The sequence below is a fragment of the Schistocerca cancellata genome, chromosome 3, assembly GCF_023864275.1.
Source record: "Schistocerca cancellata isolate TAMUIC-IGC-003103 chromosome 3, iqSchCanc2.1, whole genome shotgun sequence".
NCBI classification, from domain to species: Eukaryota; Metazoa; Arthropoda; class Insecta; order Orthoptera; family Acrididae; genus Schistocerca; species Schistocerca cancellata.
In genome coordinates this window covers 787,869,362-787,889,962 of record NC_064628.1, presented here as the reverse complement: position 1 = coordinate 787,889,962, position 20,601 = coordinate 787,869,362, and the positions used below count along the sequence as shown (strand labels likewise).

The window sequence follows — 20,601 nt, the reverse complement described above, 5'->3', positions numbered from 1 at the left end:
TTCAGACCGAAGGTGAAAGCATTTCTGAAATGGCTAAGTTTGTTAAGTGTTCACGTGCCACCGTGGTGAATGTATACCGTGCATGGCAAAATGGCACTATTCAGAACTTAAGCCAAGGCAGATGTGGTGCACTGGGGTCCATAGATGACAGGGGTGAACAATGGCTACAGAGATTTATTGTATGGGTGAACAGACATGCAACTGTCGAGCAACTGATAGCCCCGATGACTCAAGGTGTTACCAACAGTATCCCCTTGATGACTGTTCACTAAACTTTGTGTCATATAGACCTCCACTGCAGGCACCTGCTTCATGCACCCGTGCTGATTGCTGTTCATCAGCAATGAAGGTTGTAATTTGCATACCAGTGCTGCAACTGGACATTCACTTAATGGTGACAGTTGGCCATTTCAGATGAATCACTTTTTATGCTCCATTGGACATATGGCCTTGGCACTTATGACGTGAAGCATATGAAATAAATACTCTCCAACCAGGAGGGAGTGCTGTGGTCTGGGGAAGTTTTTTGTGGCATTCACTGCGTGATCTCGTCATTCTGGAAGGCGTAATGGATCAACAGAAGTGTGCAACTATACTTGGGGATCATGTCCACCCTTACATGAAGTTTGTTTTTCCTCATCATGATGGCATCTACCAGCAGGACAATGCAATGTCACACACAGCTCACAGTGAATGTGCACGGTTTGAAGAGCACGAGGATGAGTTTACCGTACCACCAAGCTCCCTGTATTTAAACCTTAGTGAGATTTTGTGGGGCTACCTGGATCAGGCAGTTTGCGTCATCAATCCTCAACCAAGAAACTTAGTGCAGCTGGCCACGGCATCGGAATCGCCATCTTTCCACATCCTGTCAGTACCTTCCGGAACCTCATTGACTCTCTTCCTTTACAAAAGATGATTATTCAGGCTTTTAAATGGAAGTCATATTAATGTGGCTGGACAGTGTATTATTATTGTTATTATTAAAAAAGAGCGCTGTCATTACTACATCCAGGGATTCTGGAAAGAGGAAATTACATGACATTTATCTAAGGGCAGTTTGGTGATGGATAACATCAGTTTTTATGTTGCCCGTTCGAATGACATGAGTTTTTAGATCCTTATTTTCTTGTGATTTAGTTATTGTTTGTTTCCATCGCATAAGACTAAAACTTTAGTTACAGGGCAAGATCTTTCATCTGGCTGATGTTCGATGCTGTTAGGCATTTTAACTTCCACCGTTCAATTGGTACATATTTTTTTATCATAGAGATTAGTGTTATATCCAGCTGTTGTGAATTCTTTAGGGGAAGTGGTTGTAGCATTTTTGAGCAGACTAAGATACTCCTAGAGCTTCCCATGTTTGCCAATGATGGTCCAAGCACAATTTCTGTTTCTCTTAGGGTGTTCAATATTTACATGGACAGGAAATTCTATATGAGGTCTATGGTCTATTGCATGTGACAAAGTTTACAGCTGTAACCTTGAGTGGTTCTAAATACTACTTTTTCATTGCTGTTCATCCGTAAGGCCTGATCTTGTTCAGACACTATAACAGCTCCTGATTCTTCCCACATACCATTGGAACTGGGAAGGGGTGGTGACAGATGTATACAAAGTACCTTTTGACACACACTGTGATGTGACTTGTAGATCGAACTAGCATTCTGGAGGAATGACAGTTTAAATCCCTGTCCAGCTATCCAAATTTAAAGTTTCCATGGTTTCCTTAAATCACTCACGACAAGTCCCTCTAAAAGTGAGGTGGCATATTTCTATCCACATCCCAAACTTGTCCTATCTTTAATGAAAACGTTCTCTGGGGTATGTTGAACTCTGATCATCCTTCCTCCTTGTTGGCACTTTTGTTCTGAACAGGAATTGAAATTTACAAATTAATGCCATAATTGGTTTTATACTTGGAGCACTGCTACTGCCCTATTCAGTCGTACATTGGTGAGTTGTTGTGTAACATATTCAAGTAAGTGTACATATGTATTATGCTTGGTCTGAGAAACTTTTAGTCTGCTAGGACTGTCAAAACAGCACACACTCTGCTGCGAAATGAATATTTCATTCGGGAGTCTTGTTTTTGTATTGTCTTTTTGGACCTAAAATGTCTTAGATATGGTGGCTGTAAACCATTTGGTTGACCCAACAAGAAATTGTGGAGTAAAAATATGTTTACTATTAGGTTTCCTCTGTTGTTCCTTTGGCAGGTGCAATGATGCACCACAAGGAAATTAATTCACTCTCAGTCAAAATTTTCACTGCGGGCATGAGAGATATTTGATCCTAAAATGTAGACTTTCACGGCCGGAAATATCATGTCCATTATAATTATCCGGGCTGTTATGCCGTGGTCGGTTGATGAATTTTGTCTCAATTCCCAACGTTTTGTCTCCGACTGCGGGAGACATCTTCAAGGGGGTCCGTAGGTCGATGGAATGTCCAACACACCCACTGGCTCGCTACTGACTGCCGCTAAATTCCGTGTCGTCACATGTTTTGAAAACGTCAGTGCAATTGGCCGTTGTCCGTCGCCGTTGATCGCCGTTGCCATCACCCAGTAGTGGACGGCTGGTACACATCTTCTTTAACACTGGCATCCATATACCGTTTAATTTCACGCCCTCCTCCTTTCGGTTGAAATTATTTGGGTGTTTAGCGATTTCGATTGCCTCCCTGTAGAGCCTTTCATAGTATCCGCTTGTGACCGCTAGTACTTGCGTCTCCTCGAAACGAATATTGTGGTTCCCTGGCTGGAAAGCATGCTCCGCAACAGCTGATCGTTCCGTTTCTCCTCTTCTACAATTTCCCTTGTGCTCTTCCAAACGTTTAGAAACAATTCTTTTAGTTGTACCCATATAAACATCACCACAGCTGCATGGGATCCTATACACTCCAGCTTTTTCCAAAGGTTTGCGAGCGTCCTTGGCAGGCTTAAGGTATTCCTGTATCTTCCTGGTGGGCTTGTAAATTACGGTAATATTCCGCTTCGTCAAGATCCTCCCTATTCTTTCCGTTACATTTTTAACAAACGGCAGGAAAACCTTAGATTTTGCAGTAGCCTGTGCGTCAGTATGATTTCAGCGTGGCTGCCTCAACGCACGTTTTATTTCGGCAGACGAATATCCATTCTTCATTAGTGCATTGTGGAGATGTTCCATCTCAGCGTCGAACAACTCAGGTTCACAAATATTTACTGCTCTGTCTGCTAACGTCTTGATAACACCCCGCTTCTGTTGTGGGTGGTGGTTCAAATCCCGGTGCAAATAACGGTCAGTGTGAGTGGGTTTGCGGTATACTGAGTGGCCCAAACTACCATTTTCGTTTCTAAAAACAAGCACATCGAGGAAATGTAATTTGCCGTTTACCTCCTCCTCCATTGTAAACTGAATTCTCGAGTTTATGCTGTTTAGATGTTCGTGGAACCGGCTTAGTTCCTCCCTACCATGTCTCCACAGCACAAATGTGTCATCCACGTATCGGAACCATACATTTGGTTTTTTTTGCTGGCAGTACCTAAGGCCTGTTCTTCGAATTTCTCCATAAAGAAGTTTGCAATTACGGGACTTAGGGGGATTCCCATAGCCACGCCATCCGTTTGCTCATAAAACAGTTTATTCCACTTGAAGTATTGGTCGTCAAACAACACTTAAACAGTTCTAATTTGTTAATCAGTACCACAGTTTTCAAGAACATGTAATATTGTTACATCATCTCCTATCCTGCAATGAGTATCACAAAGATGATACTGTAATTCACAATGGATCAGCTGAACATACGATACTAGTCTTCATCTTCGCCCAGTAATGTAATAACGAAGTGGTGTGTGAAATCATGTGTGTCCAAACAGGAAGTAAACAGAGCACGGACAATATTTCTTTTGCACATATATTAGATTCTAGAATGCACTTTATACTGATAGATTATCTGTAACATAGCCAGAGGTCTAGTTGAGATTGAAATGCGACAGTATGGTAGTTAGCCAATGAAGCCAACAAACATGAGAGCAGAATCTTCTTAGGTCTGGTGACATACTGATCTGTAGTGTAGCTTGAGGTCTAGGTAGGACTGAAGGTCAAAGCTTGGTTGTGAAATGGCAAAGCAGTATTTAATGTCTCAGTTAATTCTTCAAAAGCATCAGCCATGATGAATAACTATTTGAGAAGTCACAATTTTGTGCAAAGCTAGTGAGGAGTGATACAATTTGAGTGCATTTCGAAAGAGACTTTCAATTCAAAAGCTATAATTTCCCTAAGGCATCTCACAGGTGTTAACAATGTACCAGATGTAATTAAGATAACAGATATGGGTAACCCACAGAACCGCCAGAACCCAAATTTTTCAGTAAATATTGTTGGGACATCTAATGAGAATAAACCATTAGAAGTTAGTTGTGTTGTGAATATACATTGAATCATTTGCATTGTCATACTATCTGTGTGTATTTTTGTGCACTGACCCTTACACAAAGATTTCAGTTTTATTTCAATAGAGAAACTGATGACTCAATATTAACCCTGTACCTCTGTTGTTGATAGGTGGTGTCAGCAATGGGCAGCAGTGATCAGAGTGCCTGTGATGACATGCTGAAATTCTCTTGTGGTTCGTGGCTGCGTGACAATAGTATCCCTGCCAGCCGCAACACATGGAGTCAAACGGAGCAGCTACTCTCTAAATGTAAGCTCAGCTTCTTTACTACACTCTCATGTCTTAACAGCATGTGCTTCAAATATTGCTTGCATGTACTCCACACCTATTAGAACTTAAGTGCAATGTTTTAAACTCACCTGGCTTACTCAAGTTCTGAAACATCCTGACAGATTAAAACTGTGTGCTGGACTGAGACTCAAACTTGGGCCCTTTGCCTTTCGTGGGCAAGTGCTCTACCGACTGAGTTACCCAAGCATGACTCACAGCCCGTCATCACAGCTTTACTTCTGCCAGTATGTATTGTCCTACCTTCTCCTTAAGTTCTGTTTGTAATATTTGCCTGTATAGTTGTAAATGTTGATTCCTACATTTATTTTAGTTTATGCCTGTGCTTTCATGTAACACCCGACAAGTGTAAGATTTCATGTTCTTACACGTCAGATCCTCAAAAATAGTTTACTGTATAACATAGAAATTCTTTCACTGTTATTTTCCACTGATTGCTTCTACCATTTTTAACTCCAGATGTTTTCATCATTTTTGCCAAGCTCTCCTTATTTTAAAACATTGCAAACTCCAGGTAGGAATGTCAACAGTGTAGGAAAAGAGAGATTGCTGCTTACCGTAAAGGAGACATGTTAAGTTGCAGACAGGCACAGACCCTTACATAAATCTTTTGGCCACAACCTCTGTCAGCAAAAGAGAAACCCAAACCATTCATACACACAAGTAAGAACAACTCATCCATCCGATCGCCAACTCCTTACTTTAAACTTTTTTTTTTAAAGGTGTCCCCTTTTCTGCTCTAAAAATGTTGCCTGCAGACCTGAAAGACAATTTCAGTCTCAAGAAAAAAATTATCTATTCATAACACACATATATTTTTAAAAAAGTCAATTCTTTAACCATGTATGTACACATGTAGATTAACTCTAACAAGGTACGAATCTCAGGCTGAAGAACTAAAACAAAATAAAAATGATTTCTGCCACCTACCAAGGTATTTTATCTGTAAAACACTGCATTTGTGTACAATTAGTGTTTGAAGATTAGTGATTCTGAAGACCACAGATGCACAAGTTACCAGAGAGAAACAGTACTGTTAACGTAAAATTATGTGCAGAATGACAAGAGTAATAAATGAGACAGGCATTACTTGGCAAAAAGCTAAACACTCACCTGAAATAATATACATTAAAATGTTGAGTACTTACAAAAGTTGTATCTCCCAAAATAGATATTGCCATTTTTTTTCATTCATTTTTCCCATTCTCGTCATCGAAGTGCAAATGTGAAGTTTCAGTGAAGTGATTAAAACAACAGCAGAATGCAGTAGCTTGTGGTGAAGATCTGGGTAATATGATTAATCAGCATGGCTTTTGATGTGCTTCTGCAATGTGGATGTACATAAAAATTTATATAGTTTGTCCAAGTGTTACACTTGTGAAGTGTGCATACTGTTCCATTGTGCTGTCTTGATTGCTCACAAATGCAGAATTTGAGAAATAAATGACCTTGATGGGTAGCAGAATTCCATATCTGTATTTTAAAATCATTTTTATTTGGTTTTTGCTCTTCAAATGGGGACTTCCTCAGTAAGATGAAATGTTTATGCCATTTAACAGAGTATTATGTGGAACATTGTTATAAATCAAAAAAAGCATGTTGAGCAGTATTTTAATGCTAACACCTGGTAAAAGTGTTCCTACTGTGCCATCTGCACCTCTTTAGATGACTCATAGTCTCACTTGCTACTAGTGAGTTTCTGACAAATACACTCAAAATTTTTGTGAATAATGGAAGCAGATGTGTGATGTAAGTAGGGGTAATTTTCAATACTTGTGTGACCATCAAAAACTGTGTTGTACTACTAACTTTTTGCATTGTTTTATTTTCCTACCTCTACACAAATGTCAACAGTCTCAGAAGTTGATTTCCATCAGAACAAACAGAACCTGAACTTCAGGCACTGCATAATTTTGCAAAACCAGAAAATTTGCAAATGTTATTTCTACTAGTAGGCTGGTTTCTCATTGATGGCAGATGCTCTTTCATGCTATCCCGATAAATATTAAAATCTTATCAATGATTGTGCCACCACTATCTGCTTGTTGATTCCAGGAACTGTGTGTAATGTTACTATGTAATGCAAATAGTTCTGATGAGGTAAAGAACATCAGTTTTCTAAGTTGTTTCAGATAATTGGGCTATAAATTAAAAAGGATGACAAAAATGTCAAATGGAATTTATTAAATAATTTTGTGCTAGCACATAACTCTTAGATTTCTTTGGACATCACACATTTCTCAATCCACATTTTGCCTGTAGCCAAGCTCTGCATTCAAGGAATTATTATCCATCATGACCAGCAAAAAGGTCAATCACAGCAGCTTCATGCTAATCGTTCTGGACGACTAGTAGGACCCAGTCGAAACAATCACGTGATATTTAATGCATAAAGAATCTACGTTTCTCCATGTGACACTGGAGTTTGAGAAAACGTTTTTCACTATAGTCACATAACCCTCCTGTTCCAAATCAAAGGGCCATGACTAATTCTGAGCACTTGCTGCTCAAAGCCAGCTCAGATTCCACTCCGTTTGTAGGCCTAACTGTATTTATGAATTCAGCTAGTGACTTTCAGTCCTCTAAACCTTGACTGAAGACATAATTAGTGTCAATATGAGTCATGATTTACAGCCAGGTGCACCCATTGTGCTCAATATTTTCTTCCAAAGCATTCTGCAGATGTCAAATGAGATCCCCCAGCAAACATACAGAGTGGACACTAACTGTCGATCCCTACTGGCCAGCTATTTCCCTGAGGAGCAGCATATATGCAGGTGTAGAGTAGATGTAGACTACCTGCATGAAGTTCGACTTCCCAGTGATCAGTAAACTCACCCTCTGTGTTTGTCTCAATCTATTAGTGAGATTGACTCCAGTCCCAAAGGATGAGGCATCAAGTACTTGCTCAGCTGTACTCTCAGCATTGGGCAAGACCTCAGATCTATTTTTAGGGCATAAGGGAAGGCCCACAGGGCTGCCAACTACTGCAGATTGTCCGTAATTGTTTTGGGTTTTATCACTTTAGTTATGGAGTTACAATAAATGGCTAAAATAATTATGGAAATAGACATTTCACAATTCAATGTTTTAAAGAAGTTGGAAAAGATACTGTTTACATTTCACTAATCAGATACTATTAAAATATTTTATAAAATGTAATGATTTCCATCCTGAGTACATAGTAAACCTGTCTATGAATGCTCTCTCTCTCTCTCTCTCTCTCTCTCTCTCTCTCTCTCTCTCTCTCTCTCTCTCTGTGTGTGTATGTGTGTGTGTGTGTGTGTGTGTGTGTGTGTGTGTGTGTGTGTCAGCTTAAAGGATAGCAACAAACTGCTTTTGAACCAAGTGATGTCACAAGGTTCAACATGTTTGTCTCATCTGTAAGCTGTTGCCGTTTTTCCGTGGAGGTAGGTTTTTCCAATCATGTGATGTCACAAGATGTGCAGTTTACTTATTAATCCATACTTAATAACTCACCCCCACATTGTCACTATTATAGTAATGGCTGCCTCCTTTTAAATTTTGGCTATAGTAAATTATAAGACTGATTTCAGTAATTCTATACCCACATCTACACCATTGCTCTACAATTCACACTTAAGTGCCTGGCAGTGGGTTCTTCAAACCATCTTCAGATTATTTCCCTGCCGTTCCATTCTCCAACAGCAGATGGGAAAAATAAACACTTAAATCTTTCCATACGTGCTCTGATTTCTCTGATTTTATTATGATGCTCATTGCCCTATATGTAGGTAGTTGATAGTAACATTTTTCACATTCAGAGGAGAAAGTTGGTGATAAAAATACCATGATTTTTTGACATAATCGGTGTTTGATGGTTTTATTCACACTTTTAGAATCAAATACATCCTGTTCACGGCGTTAGTTGCTAAGAATTTTTTAGCTGTTTTGTGACAAAGGTAAGGAATTAGACTTTTTTTGTGTCTTTGGCAACTGTTCCTGTAAAGGCAAGCATGATATCTAAGGGGGGGGGGGGTGGAGAATATTACAGCCTGGAAGCTTTTGTAGGTGTTCCAAGTACCAGTAGTTACGGATTTACTGATAGTGTCAATTTTAGTAAGAAGGTAAGTAAAAAGTGATCACAATTAAAAAGTAAGTACTCTGAAGTAGGACTAAGTACAGTAGCAAATTCATATAGTTAAATTGTGAAACACTAAAGTGTTATCCTAAATTAGGCCTCTAACTTTTAAAAATTCCTGGAGGAGGGCCCCCAGCCCCTACCCCCCTTGCTCTCCCCACTTCATATTTGGCATGTGAGTACTGACAGACTCTTCTCAAGGATGGCAGCTATGGACATGTGGAGTCAGTGCCCACTCTCTCTTTTCACTCAGAGAATTCGCAACTCCATCACTGTTCACCATTCAGCCTCAAGAGAATGTGAACTGGGCAGGTTCACACATGTCAGAAGGCTCTGTGGCATCAGAGATATCAAGAAATACAAGAAATTTCTGCTGCAGGCGCATCAATGCCACCGCAGCCCATGACATGAGCATGAAGCCTGTTAACAGTGGCTGACAACACAACTTCTGACTGCTTCTGGATAGTACACAGCAGGCACAGTCTTTACCTGCATGCAATTATACAATAAGAAATAAACTACGAATCCGAGCAATTGCTAGATGCTGATGCTACTTCTGACTATCTTAATACTGCAGCCAGCTCACGTTACACAAATACTTCCAAAATACCCAAATACAGTACTTGGAAAAAAAAATGTTACTGAGTATAGATAAATAATCAGTTACTGTTCGTCTCTTCATTGAGGCATGCAAAAAAGACTACATGTGTATACAAACTAAATGCAGCTGCTGCTGGGAGCTGCTTGCTGCTCTATGACTGGACTTAATATTGCATTGTGAGCAATTCCCAAGAATACACAGCAAGCTTCGAACTTGAAAAGAGTATTGTGAGAAAATATTCTTCATAAATTATTGTTTGACGAAACATTCCAGTTTGCAATAACATAAGCTTGAACATGTCAATTTTTGGGAACAATACTGTAGGGTTAGGTGAGTTTAGGCAACTTCACATCACATGATACATAGTCAGCAGTAGATATGGTTGTAGGAACTGTTTATTTGTTGCTGATGCTATGCCACAGGAACTACACATCTGAGTTAGCAGCTCCAATTTAATAAAAGAATGGAATTCACTAATTTTGGAAGCCTGTGCATTTATGTTAAACTATTACTACAAAACATTGTAACTGTGCTTTGCAGTCATTATTTATATTAATTAAAGAAGTTCTGGACTGAGACACTACGAAACTACAATCCCCAGTGGGAACCACTGCTCAAGACACGAAAGATCACACTAGATGGAAACTAATATACAAACCCTGCTCTAAACAGAGAAGAAAGAGAAATGAATGCATATCATATTCAAATTTTATTGGTGTTAAAAATAATACTGTATGAAAATTACTTATTTAGGTATGTAGTTAACATGTACTCTTTATTTTTTCCTACAACTTTTGTTTTGATTGCTTTTGTAAGGGGAGACCACTAATTTTTAACACAACTGGGGTCCTATCCAAACCAAGTATGCCACTTGTATTAAATACAATGAAGATGTGCAGAAATAGTGTGATACATAACATTCATAGCATGTGATATTATTAATTTTTGTTAATAGGTAAATCATTTGGTGGTTCTAAGAAATGTGTCAATAAAGTAGAAGTGTTACTCACCCTCAAATTTGTTTGGCTGTACTTTATTAGTAGCTAAGCAATTATCATTGCTGGCAAATTATTGAAGAACCGTGTTCTTGAATAATCAGTACCTACTTGGACCAAGTAAGTGACTAAATCTTTGTGAAGGTTGTCCTTGTTCCTAGCACAATTCTGCGAACAGAGCCTTCAGTTTGGAAGGGAAATATGTTATTTACAATGAATTACCTCAAGAAATATATATACATCAAGAGAGTGGGCTGTTCACCCATTTGTATGAACTTACTTACTGTAGAATGTTTTGAATTCCCATGAAATGTAATACATATTATATGCTTTTGAACTAAGAAAATATAACTTTGTCTCAGTGAATTACCCCAAAATATTATATATATGATATGACACTACAGAATGAAAGTTATCGAAGTTATGCCTGTTTTTTATTGTTATGTAATTCTTTTCTTATCCCACATGTGTGTCAAAGATGATTTGTTCAGTTGTTTCAGAATTTCTGTGGTGTGCTCGTATTAGATAATTTTGTAAATTCACAATATCAAGAATTCCACACTGTCAACCTCTTTTATTTTCAGGCTTTAATAATTTATTTGTGTCCTTAGTGGTAATCTCTAGCAGGTTCCAAAATGTAATTTGTGAGTTTTTCAAAGTATAATGGAAACAAACTCCCTAGAAAAAAATTTATTGATGTCGTTAACAATTTCTGTAATTATATTTGATTTGCTATTTGTGACAGAGTTCATAGTCTGCAAAGAGAATGGATGTTTTATGATGAACAATAGTCATACAAGAATATGTAAGCGCCCTAGGATGGAACTTCTGGAAGATCACAGATAATTGATTCCCAGTTGATTGACCTTAATAGATGAGTCATCCTATTAACACTCATTGTTTCATGTTAGAGAGATATGCTATCTGATTAGATGTATTCAGACACCTCTGTGTAATGCAAAATTGACTGCTAGATGCCATGAGGGGCGACTCATCAGTATTAAAGGAGATGAGGAGTATTGTATTGACAGTAATGGCAGAATGGGTTTTCAGGAGAGCTCAATGACTTTGAATGTGGACTAATAGTTTGATGTCACCTGAGTAACAAATCCACTAGGGATATTTGAACTCTACTAAAGCTGCCCAAGTCAGCTGTTGGTGAAGTGATTGTGAAGTGAAAATGCAAATGAACAACCATAGGTAAACCATAACTTCAGTGGAAACGTTTGGGTTTGGCAAATGCTTGGAGAATGTTACCTGCCATCATATGCAGTGACAACAGGAGGAAGTGGTGTTACAGTATGAGACATTATTCGTGATTAGGATGTAATCCCCCTATTGTGCTTAAGAAACTGCTAAATATGAAAGCATATGAACACATTTTACAGCACTGTGTATTGTGTACAGCAGAGCAACAGTTGGGAGACAACGATTGGTTGTGTTGGCATGACAATGTGCACTGTCATAAAGCAGCATCTGTGATGCAATGGTTTGTGACTAATGACAATCCTAAAATGAATTTGCCTACCCCAAGTCCTGACCTGGACCCAATGGATGACTCAGATCGTTGACCTTGCTCTATATGCCAGCTTTAACATCTGTACCTTCTCTGGTTTCAGCTCTTATGGCAGAATGGGTTGCCATTCCTGCATAGATATTCAGTCACCTGACTGAAAGTGCCCTCAGCAGGGTTCAAGCTGTCTAAAAGCAGAGGGTTGACACATTCCATATTAATGTACACTATTAGGTGTCAGAATACTTTTGACCAAATAGTTTATGTTGTGTGTGTTTCCAGAAAATCCTGTGACAGCATAATATTGTAATTTGCATGTAAGTATGTTGTGATTTACATAGTCAAGGGCCTTTAACAGGTCACAGAAAATACTTGGGGTGGGGGGTGGGAGTGGAAAAGGAGAGGAGCTGAAAAGGGGAAAAGATTAGTGGGTGCACTGGCAGAGAGTGGAACACAGTGAGGGTGTGGGACATGAATTGGGGTGAGGTGGTAGGACAGAGGGAATGGAAACTGTTGGGTGGAAGTTGTGGGGATAGTAGATTATTGTACATTGAGACAGGGATAATTTTGGGAGTGGAGAATATATTTTAAGACCTTAGGCCCTTATCAGGCCCTCTTCCCCGAATCCATTTCTGCCCTCATGCCTGTGACAACCTGTACACCTTCTACAAGCTCCCCAAAATCCACAAACCCAAAAATCCTGGATGCCCCATAGTAGCCCATTATTGTGCCCTCACTGAAAAGATTTCGCCCCTTATTGACGAACATCTCCACCCAGTTGTCCAAAATCTAGCCTCCAACATAAAAGGATGCCAACCATTTCCTTCACTGACTCTCTAACATTCCCACACTTTACTGATGCCACTTCCCTATACACCAACACCCTTCATGTTCATGGTCTTGCCACTATTGAGTGCTACCTCTCCCAATGTCCTTCAAATTCCAAACCCACTGCCTCAGTCCTCATACATCTTACTAATATAATCCTAATGCACTGCTACTTCTCCTTTGAAGGGAAAGTATAAAAACAAGTCTGCGGCACAGCCATTGGCACGTGCATGTCACCCTTCTATGCCAATCTGTTTATGGGCCACCTAGAGGAAACCTTTCTATCTTTCCAAAACCCCAAACCTCTTTTCTGGCTCAGGTTCATTGATGATATCTTCATCATTTGGAGCCAGGACCAAGACACGCTGTTCTCAGACCTTCAGAATCTCAACACTTTCTCTTCCATCTGCCTCACCTGGTCCTGCTCAACCCAGTGTGCCACCTTCCTGGATGTTGCCCTTCTCCTGTCTATGGCTTTATCTGTCAGTGTCAAATGTTGCAATTCTGCAGATCCCATCTAGGAAAATCTGTGGGTATATGGAATACGTCATGGCAAATATTAACATTGAAGAGTAGCTTAATTCCATTTTTTTAATAAAAAAACTACTACTATCATTAGAATGTATAAATATTATTCGTGATCCAAAGAACTATACAAAAAGTTAGCAGGGATGCAGCTGCTTTAACACACCTTGTCACAAATAACCGAGCTGTTAATTGGAACAGAATGTACGTACAGTGTCTTTTTTCACACACATGGAATATGTATATTATCTATTTTGATACGTATTATTCTACTTCACTTTACTGAAAATGTCTGTGTTTAATATTTAAGGTCGCTTCTAATAAATGTCGTTATTCTGCTCCAGATAATGAGGTGGCAAGGTCGCTGATTGTGAAACTACCTCAACCAAATAAAATTGAATCAATTGCCTGGAAAATGAAAAACTTGTATGAGTCATGCATGGAACTGGACAGTATAGAAGCTGATGGGGACAGACCTTTGCTTAGGATTATTAATGAACTTGGTAAGTTATATTTCATACTACTAATGATGTTTCAGTAATAATCACATAAAATTCACATTCCAAAAGCTAATTAATTTCAAAAGTACTTCATATAACTATAGAAACAGTTATTCTACTCTGAGGCAAGATTCGTAGTCCACTTCTCAGAAAAGTCTTTTCATTTACTCACATTACTGTAGGTGTACCATTGACACAGTTCCTTGTCTGCTCCAAAACAAAGCTCATGACTGTGTTTCTCTTTGTTACCAAAAATAAGAAAGTGATACAGCCAAAGATATTATTTGGATGGTTAATATTTAAGTGTTTATTGTCCAAAACTATCAAGCGTGTCCCTCACAATTTTAAGTATGGAAGGTACAAATTGAGAATGTAAAGAAGGCTTGTAGATTTGTCTAAGCAAAAATGATCATGCTCTCTCTAACAGTCCAAGCATTCAAGAGATATACAGTACTTCTTTGTTGCATTTTACTTGGTTAGACTGTAACTAGATAAACGCACTTACCATTAACATCACCTCCACAGGCGTGAAGGAAATTATCTCCCAATGTATTCCTTCTCTGCACAGATTAATACTCATAAAAAATAACCCCTCTGACAATTGTGGGCACTTTCCATTTTATGTGTAGTGTCCTGTTTCCAACAGACTTTTCAAGCAGACTACCACTAATTGGCATTTACACTGGAAAATGAGTTTCATTAGGATCCTGCTGGCATTTGTAGTGATCTGCCACTACACCAGAACCACTACTGAATTGTCTTTAAAAAAATCACAAATGAGACTGTATAAGAAAAATGAAACTTTGATTCTCATTTGCATCTGTTGATAAGATTCAGCATCAGAGCATGGTTTGTCATTCAGTGTGATTGTGTGATTTTGAGAGCAACATGTTCACCTATTAATGTTACATCAGAGTTAAATTTTTATTTATTATCAAAGTGAAATGAAATTCATTTCACCTGATGAAACATGGAATAGTAACTTTCATTTTAAATTGAACTGCAATATTGCCAAATGAAGTCACTTATGTGAAAGAGGAACTTGAGGTGGTACCAAGGAAACATTAGAGGCAAAACGGATTAAAGTATAATCTTTTTCAGCATCAACAGTGAAGGAAAAGAACAAATAAAAGAATGGTGGAAGTAAAAAGAGAACTGAAGAAATCTCTAAAACTGCGAAGAGAAAAGAGATGACAGGGAGAGTATGGTATTTGGAGTGTATGGGAAGTGTGAAGGGGAGGGGAAGTTAGACTATGGAGGAAATAAGGGGCAGGGGAGAGAAATAGAGCTTAAAAGAATTTAGCATTTGAAAAGAGGGAGAAGGAGAGGACGGAGCTAGTTGAAAATGTGACAGAATGAAGAAAATGCAGCAGAATAAAAATAATAGTAGGCATTTATTCATTGGTATTCATGACTAATAATTATGTCAAAAGTACTTTGTGTACTGCAGTTATAAAAACATTTATCCAGTATAAGAAAAATGTGGTGAAACAACCAAGCAGTAAATGTTGCATTTACTGAAGAAATTGCAAAAAAAAATATAAACATGGAAACACAAAGAAAGTGTAGACAAAAATAGTGTAAGAAAGACGTAATAGAGAGAAAATGCTAACTTGCATAAATTTAGTTTCCAAACATGGAAGATAAAAGTTAAATTTAATACTATAAAGTACAAAAAATATTGCATACATTTAATCAGGTGTAAGATGTCTCTTATACTTATTATCCAATGTTGCCTGTCTCATCTCGAAGGAGGGCAGACATCAGCCAAAAAAAAGGGGAAGATACTGAACAGAAATTTACATCTTGTGGTAGTATTTAACTACTTGTCTTCCTTTCCATTAGCCCAGCTATATAGAAAAGGAAGGATTTAGTAAACCGATAGACCAAGCTATATTTCAGTTAATTTTATTTCAGCATTTTATAATGGGACAAAGAAAACTCTACCGCTCTTCCTGCACGTTTTTAATAGCAGATTAAGTAGATTCTAAATGTCAAGACATTGAGACTTTTAAAGTTGAGTGTAAAATGGGCCATTGGCTGAAAAATATCGAAAAATTTATATTTTTTACATGTGATTTGCTGGTTTTCACTGTTTTGAAAGAGGAATTTCCCATGTCTTTCTTTGCTAGTCATTAGTTTCCCTTTATTCCATTCTATTACCTTTTTCTTTGCCTGTTTGCTCTGGGTAATGCTCGTTTCACAATAATTCCCACAAATATGACGTCATTTTGACGTCTCGCACAATATTGATGTCCGCATGATGGGCTATCAACTTTTGTTAGCATTTGATACAGACCTCTCACAAGATTTCATGCACATGTATTGATGTTTTACAAAAATACATTGTTCTTGGAATAATTTATTATAATTATTGCTATAATAAAATGTCATGTAATGATTTATTGATGGTTAATACCTTCGTATAAGAGTGCTGTCCTAGGAGTGAGCTATTATCATCAACAATTTACAAATTAAGAATGAAACACACTTGTCGTCTAATTTGCAGTACCATTTCAGTGTAATGGAACACTGAAAATTTATAACAAACACATTACCATTATCAATAAATGTCACTTAATAGCACATCAGTGATTCAAGTCTTTGAGATAGAATATGGTAACCAGACTGGAGTTAAACATCACACATAATGAATAAAGTCATTATTTTATTATGAATGTAATACAAGTATATTCTGCAGTAGTGGATGTTATTCGCATTCAGTCCAATCTGAGCATGAAGGATGAAATAAATATTTAGTGATTTCTGAGTATGTGGTTAAGTAGGTATCTAAAAGGACAGCTTTAATTGCTGCAACTGAAACGAGTAACAATAAAATTTGTATATATGTGTTTCACTCCTTGTTTCCAAATATGTGGCAATTTCCATGTGTGTGGTTAGGAAGGAACCTAATAATACAGCTGTAAATGCTGCCACTAAAATGACCGGCAATAAAATTTGTATTTTTTCTTCTCACAAATATTTGTCTCTTTATTTCCAAAAATGTTGTGACTTCTGAGTGTGTGGTTAGGCAGGAATCTAGGAGGACAGCTTAAATTGCTGCAAGTGAATCGAGGAGCAATAATATTCATATTCTTCCTTGTCACAAAGTTGATAGCCGATCATGTGGTCCTTGATATTGCGCGTGACATCAAAATAATGTTGTTTGTGGGAATTGCTGTGAAACAAGCATTATCCATTTGCTCCCTTGGAATCAGCTGTTTTATGATATACACAAATTCATTCTGCAGACTTCCAGTAGCTGTTAACAAATTGCAACACCCACAGTTTTTGTACATCCACGTATCTGTAACTTCATTGTACTACGATTGTGGTGAGGAGTGTGTCAAATAATTAAACACTTCTTGGAAAATTTGGCAAACTATGCAGTGACAATTACATTTATCTTAGGGCAGCAAGGGTGACTTATGTTGTTCATTATTTTCTACCAAACTTTCTTGTGTTATCAGATAGCCTGATACATTTCTAACACGTGTAAAATCTCAACCAAATTGTGTGTAATTAAATTTTGAAGAAATGTAAATTGTTATCACTAGAGCAAAAATAGCTTTAGTTTAACTTTGTGGTAGGAGTAAAGGATAAAGGCAATCATTTACCATATAGTTGAGTGGTAGGAAAGCAACATAAAATTTTAGCTAACTGCTGTGTGTGTGTGTGTGTGTGTGTGTGTGTGTGTGTGTGTGTTTTAGTGGAAAAGGGGGGGGGGGGGGACATGCTTGCAGTGAGGTACATCAGTATCAAAAAGTTTATTTACAAGTTTATGTACATTTCTTGCCTGTACTTACTCTTTTCATAGTTTGTGTTCTAGTCAGGACTTCCCTTTCATTCAGTCTTACATCAACTAATGTAATTTGACCAAAACTGTATTAAAGGAATGAACCATGGTCACTCAGTAATCATAAAGAGTCTAACCATCTTCCCTACTAGTCTTCATTGACCGTAGGGAGGAAAAGTCTGTTCGCGTTCGTGTGAAATCTGATTTGTTCACCTCATTAATTTTATGTATAGGAAACATGTCAAGTTTCGCTATAAGAAAACTTTTTGATGAAATACAAAAGTTTGCATTATTTTATGTACTATTCTGAGATACAGCAACACAAATACTTATCATAGTTTTCAATGCATTGTCTACTTGTTGGAACTGTGTAACATTCCTCAATGAATTATGCAGCAGAATAGCAACACCTTTCCACCAGAATAGTAAAGAGCAATCTTTTCATTAAACCAAGCTCCATGTTAAATATATTATTGCCTTTTATTTTACAGTAAATTTTTAGTTCCATATTCTCTGGCGATTGGAAATAGAATTTTAAATGGTGTTTTGGAAGTTTAAAATTCTTTCTCGACATTTGCTTATTTAGTTACATCTGTTTCACTGATTTGTGATTCTGCAGCTTTCCTCATTCACAATCATGGAGATCTTTTCCATTATTAATATCATTGAAGGATTAAAGAAAAATCAACCATCACACTCTGCTGATAATGTGTAATTTGTAGTAAAAATGTATACTTATGCAGGTTTCTCCAAAGGAGTGCTACATAAAATCTTTATTTGTGTGAAGATAAAGGAGTCTATGAACCTAGTTAACATAATTATTGCATGCAGTTACTTTTTGTACTTCTGTCGAAGGCAGATTTTGTTTCAGAGCTAACTGAAAAATGTTTATCTGATTACCTTTTCAGTGAATAAAAAGACAGAAACAATGAGAGGTCTTACCTAAAAGAGATAAAAGTAATATGATGTGCAGCAATATGTTACAATAAGATATACATGATAAATAAATAGAGAATTTACTATGTCCAACATTTCTTGTATTGTGCTGTGTGACATTTTTAGTATATTATAGTTGTCACAGTTCATATGCATTAATTTAGTAGATGCCAGATTTTACGGGTGATAAGATGCAATTTTTTCTTCAGAACATTGCCTCCAAGATTCAAGTGTATCCTATATTCAAAATTTATACAAAGATGTCCAGTGTTTGATTTAAAATTCCCGTGTCTTAAAAATGGCCACATATTCGATGCCTTGGGGAATCTATCTCTATTTGGCAACATTGGATTCAATGGGCAGCAGCAGTTCATTAATGTGGTGAATGTGAGTTGCAGCGATTCACAAGATTGCTAACACTGTCTCCCCAGCCATCACAAACAAGATCAGTGTCTAGCCTATGATGCGTCTTTGCAGTCTATGGTGCCAGTGAACTTGAACTGAAAGTGATTTGTATTACTGGTAGCAGTACAACGTTTTTGTTAGCAGCTAGTTTTGTAATTTGGGGGGAGGGGGGGGGGGGGGAGATATTCGTATAATGTGGGCTAAAAATTGAAAGTAATAACATACACATAGGAACATGGAAACAGAGCAGCTGAGCTGCATTTGAACCCTCCACCAACTGAAAAAACCATTCGCAGTTGGTGGGCTAATAAGGAACTGAAAAAAGCCTAAAAGTGCAAATAGAGGACTGAATGCAAAATGTCCAGAACAAGAATGTGACATATTGAAATGGATTTGAGGACACCACCCAAAATGGCATTGGAATTAATAGAAACATGTGGAACTGTGGAACTTAACAGACTTGAAGGCTGGAGTTAGTTGGTGCTGTAAGTTTATGAAGTGTGATGGACTTAGCATGCAAACCAAACCAAGATGCCACAAAGAGTAGGAAGAGAAAATATTATCTTTCCATCACTTTATTCAACATCGAAAGAAAACCTGTGTGGAAGTATGCCAAATAATGAATATGGACGAAACTCCTCTGACATTTGATGTCCCGAGTAACAGAACTGTTGCCATGAAAGGATCTAAAACTGTAACTATAAAAACAAATGGACATGAAAAAATGCACTACGCTGTTGTTTTTTCATGTTGTGCTGACAGTAATAAATGCAAACCAATGAAATTTTCAAGTGCAAAAGAATGTCAGTACCTTCTGAAATTAAACTAGTTGTTGTTTTTCACGTACATGAAAAGGGTTCGATGGACGAGTCTGGTATGAAATTATGTATTAACAGAGTGTGGGAGAGAAGAACAGTGCTTTATTGAAGAAGGGTTTCTTCTTGTGCTAGGTCAGTTTAGTAGTTATTTGAAAAATTCTGTGAACAGGGAGGTATGGAAATACAAAGCTTGCTATTATTGCAGGAGAACTTACTTAACAATTGCAATCTCTTGATGTCCCAATAAATAAACCATTTAAAGTGCATATGAGAGAGGAATGAAACAAATGGATGATGGATGAAACCCAACATGAATTCACACTGCAGGGAGCATTAACACAGGCTACAATCAAACAAGTGTGTTAATGGATAATACATTTGGGTCTAGAGTGAGAGAAGACATTATTGTTAAATCTTTCAAGAAGTGTGGAATAAGTAACACTCGATGCCAGTGAAGACCATTTTCTATATGAGGAAAACAATGAAGAGGAAGAAAAAGAAGAAGAATTTCAGATGATGATATTCATGCATTTGCAAGAGCACTTTAGTTTTATAAACTAAGAATTTTTTTGTCTGTCTTTGCAATCTAATAATGAAATTGGTAAAAATGTTATTTAAAAAAATTGCTTAAAATTAAGGCTTGTCTTATAGTCTGTAAAAGATGGTAGATGTTTTGTTTTTGTCTCTGCCTCCCTCCCCCCCCCCCCCCCCTCCCCCTCAGCACCACCACCACCATCAAACCTGCTGCATTGCTATCTTGTACCCTATCTTCCTAATCCTCTGTCTATGCTTACTAGCCTTAAAGAAACAATGACCTGACTGCTCCTCAGATTTCGGTATCACATCTAAATCTGGTT

The 20,601-nt window shown here is 37.6% G+C and overlaps 1 protein-coding gene across 1 annotated transcript in view; it reads left to right on the top strand.

Moving 5' to 3' along the window:
* Positions 1-20,601, top strand: part of LOC126175840 (endothelin-converting enzyme homolog) — a 625,659-nt gene that overhangs the window by 447,795 nt on the left and 157,263 nt on the right. The window contains exons 2-3 of the mRNA XM_049922841.1: positions 4,548-4,686; positions 13,634-13,792. Of these exons, the coding sequence (XP_049778798.1) occupies positions 4,548-4,686; positions 13,634-13,792 (298 nt within the window). The remainder of the gene's footprint in view (positions 1-4,547; positions 4,687-13,633; positions 13,793-20,601) is intronic.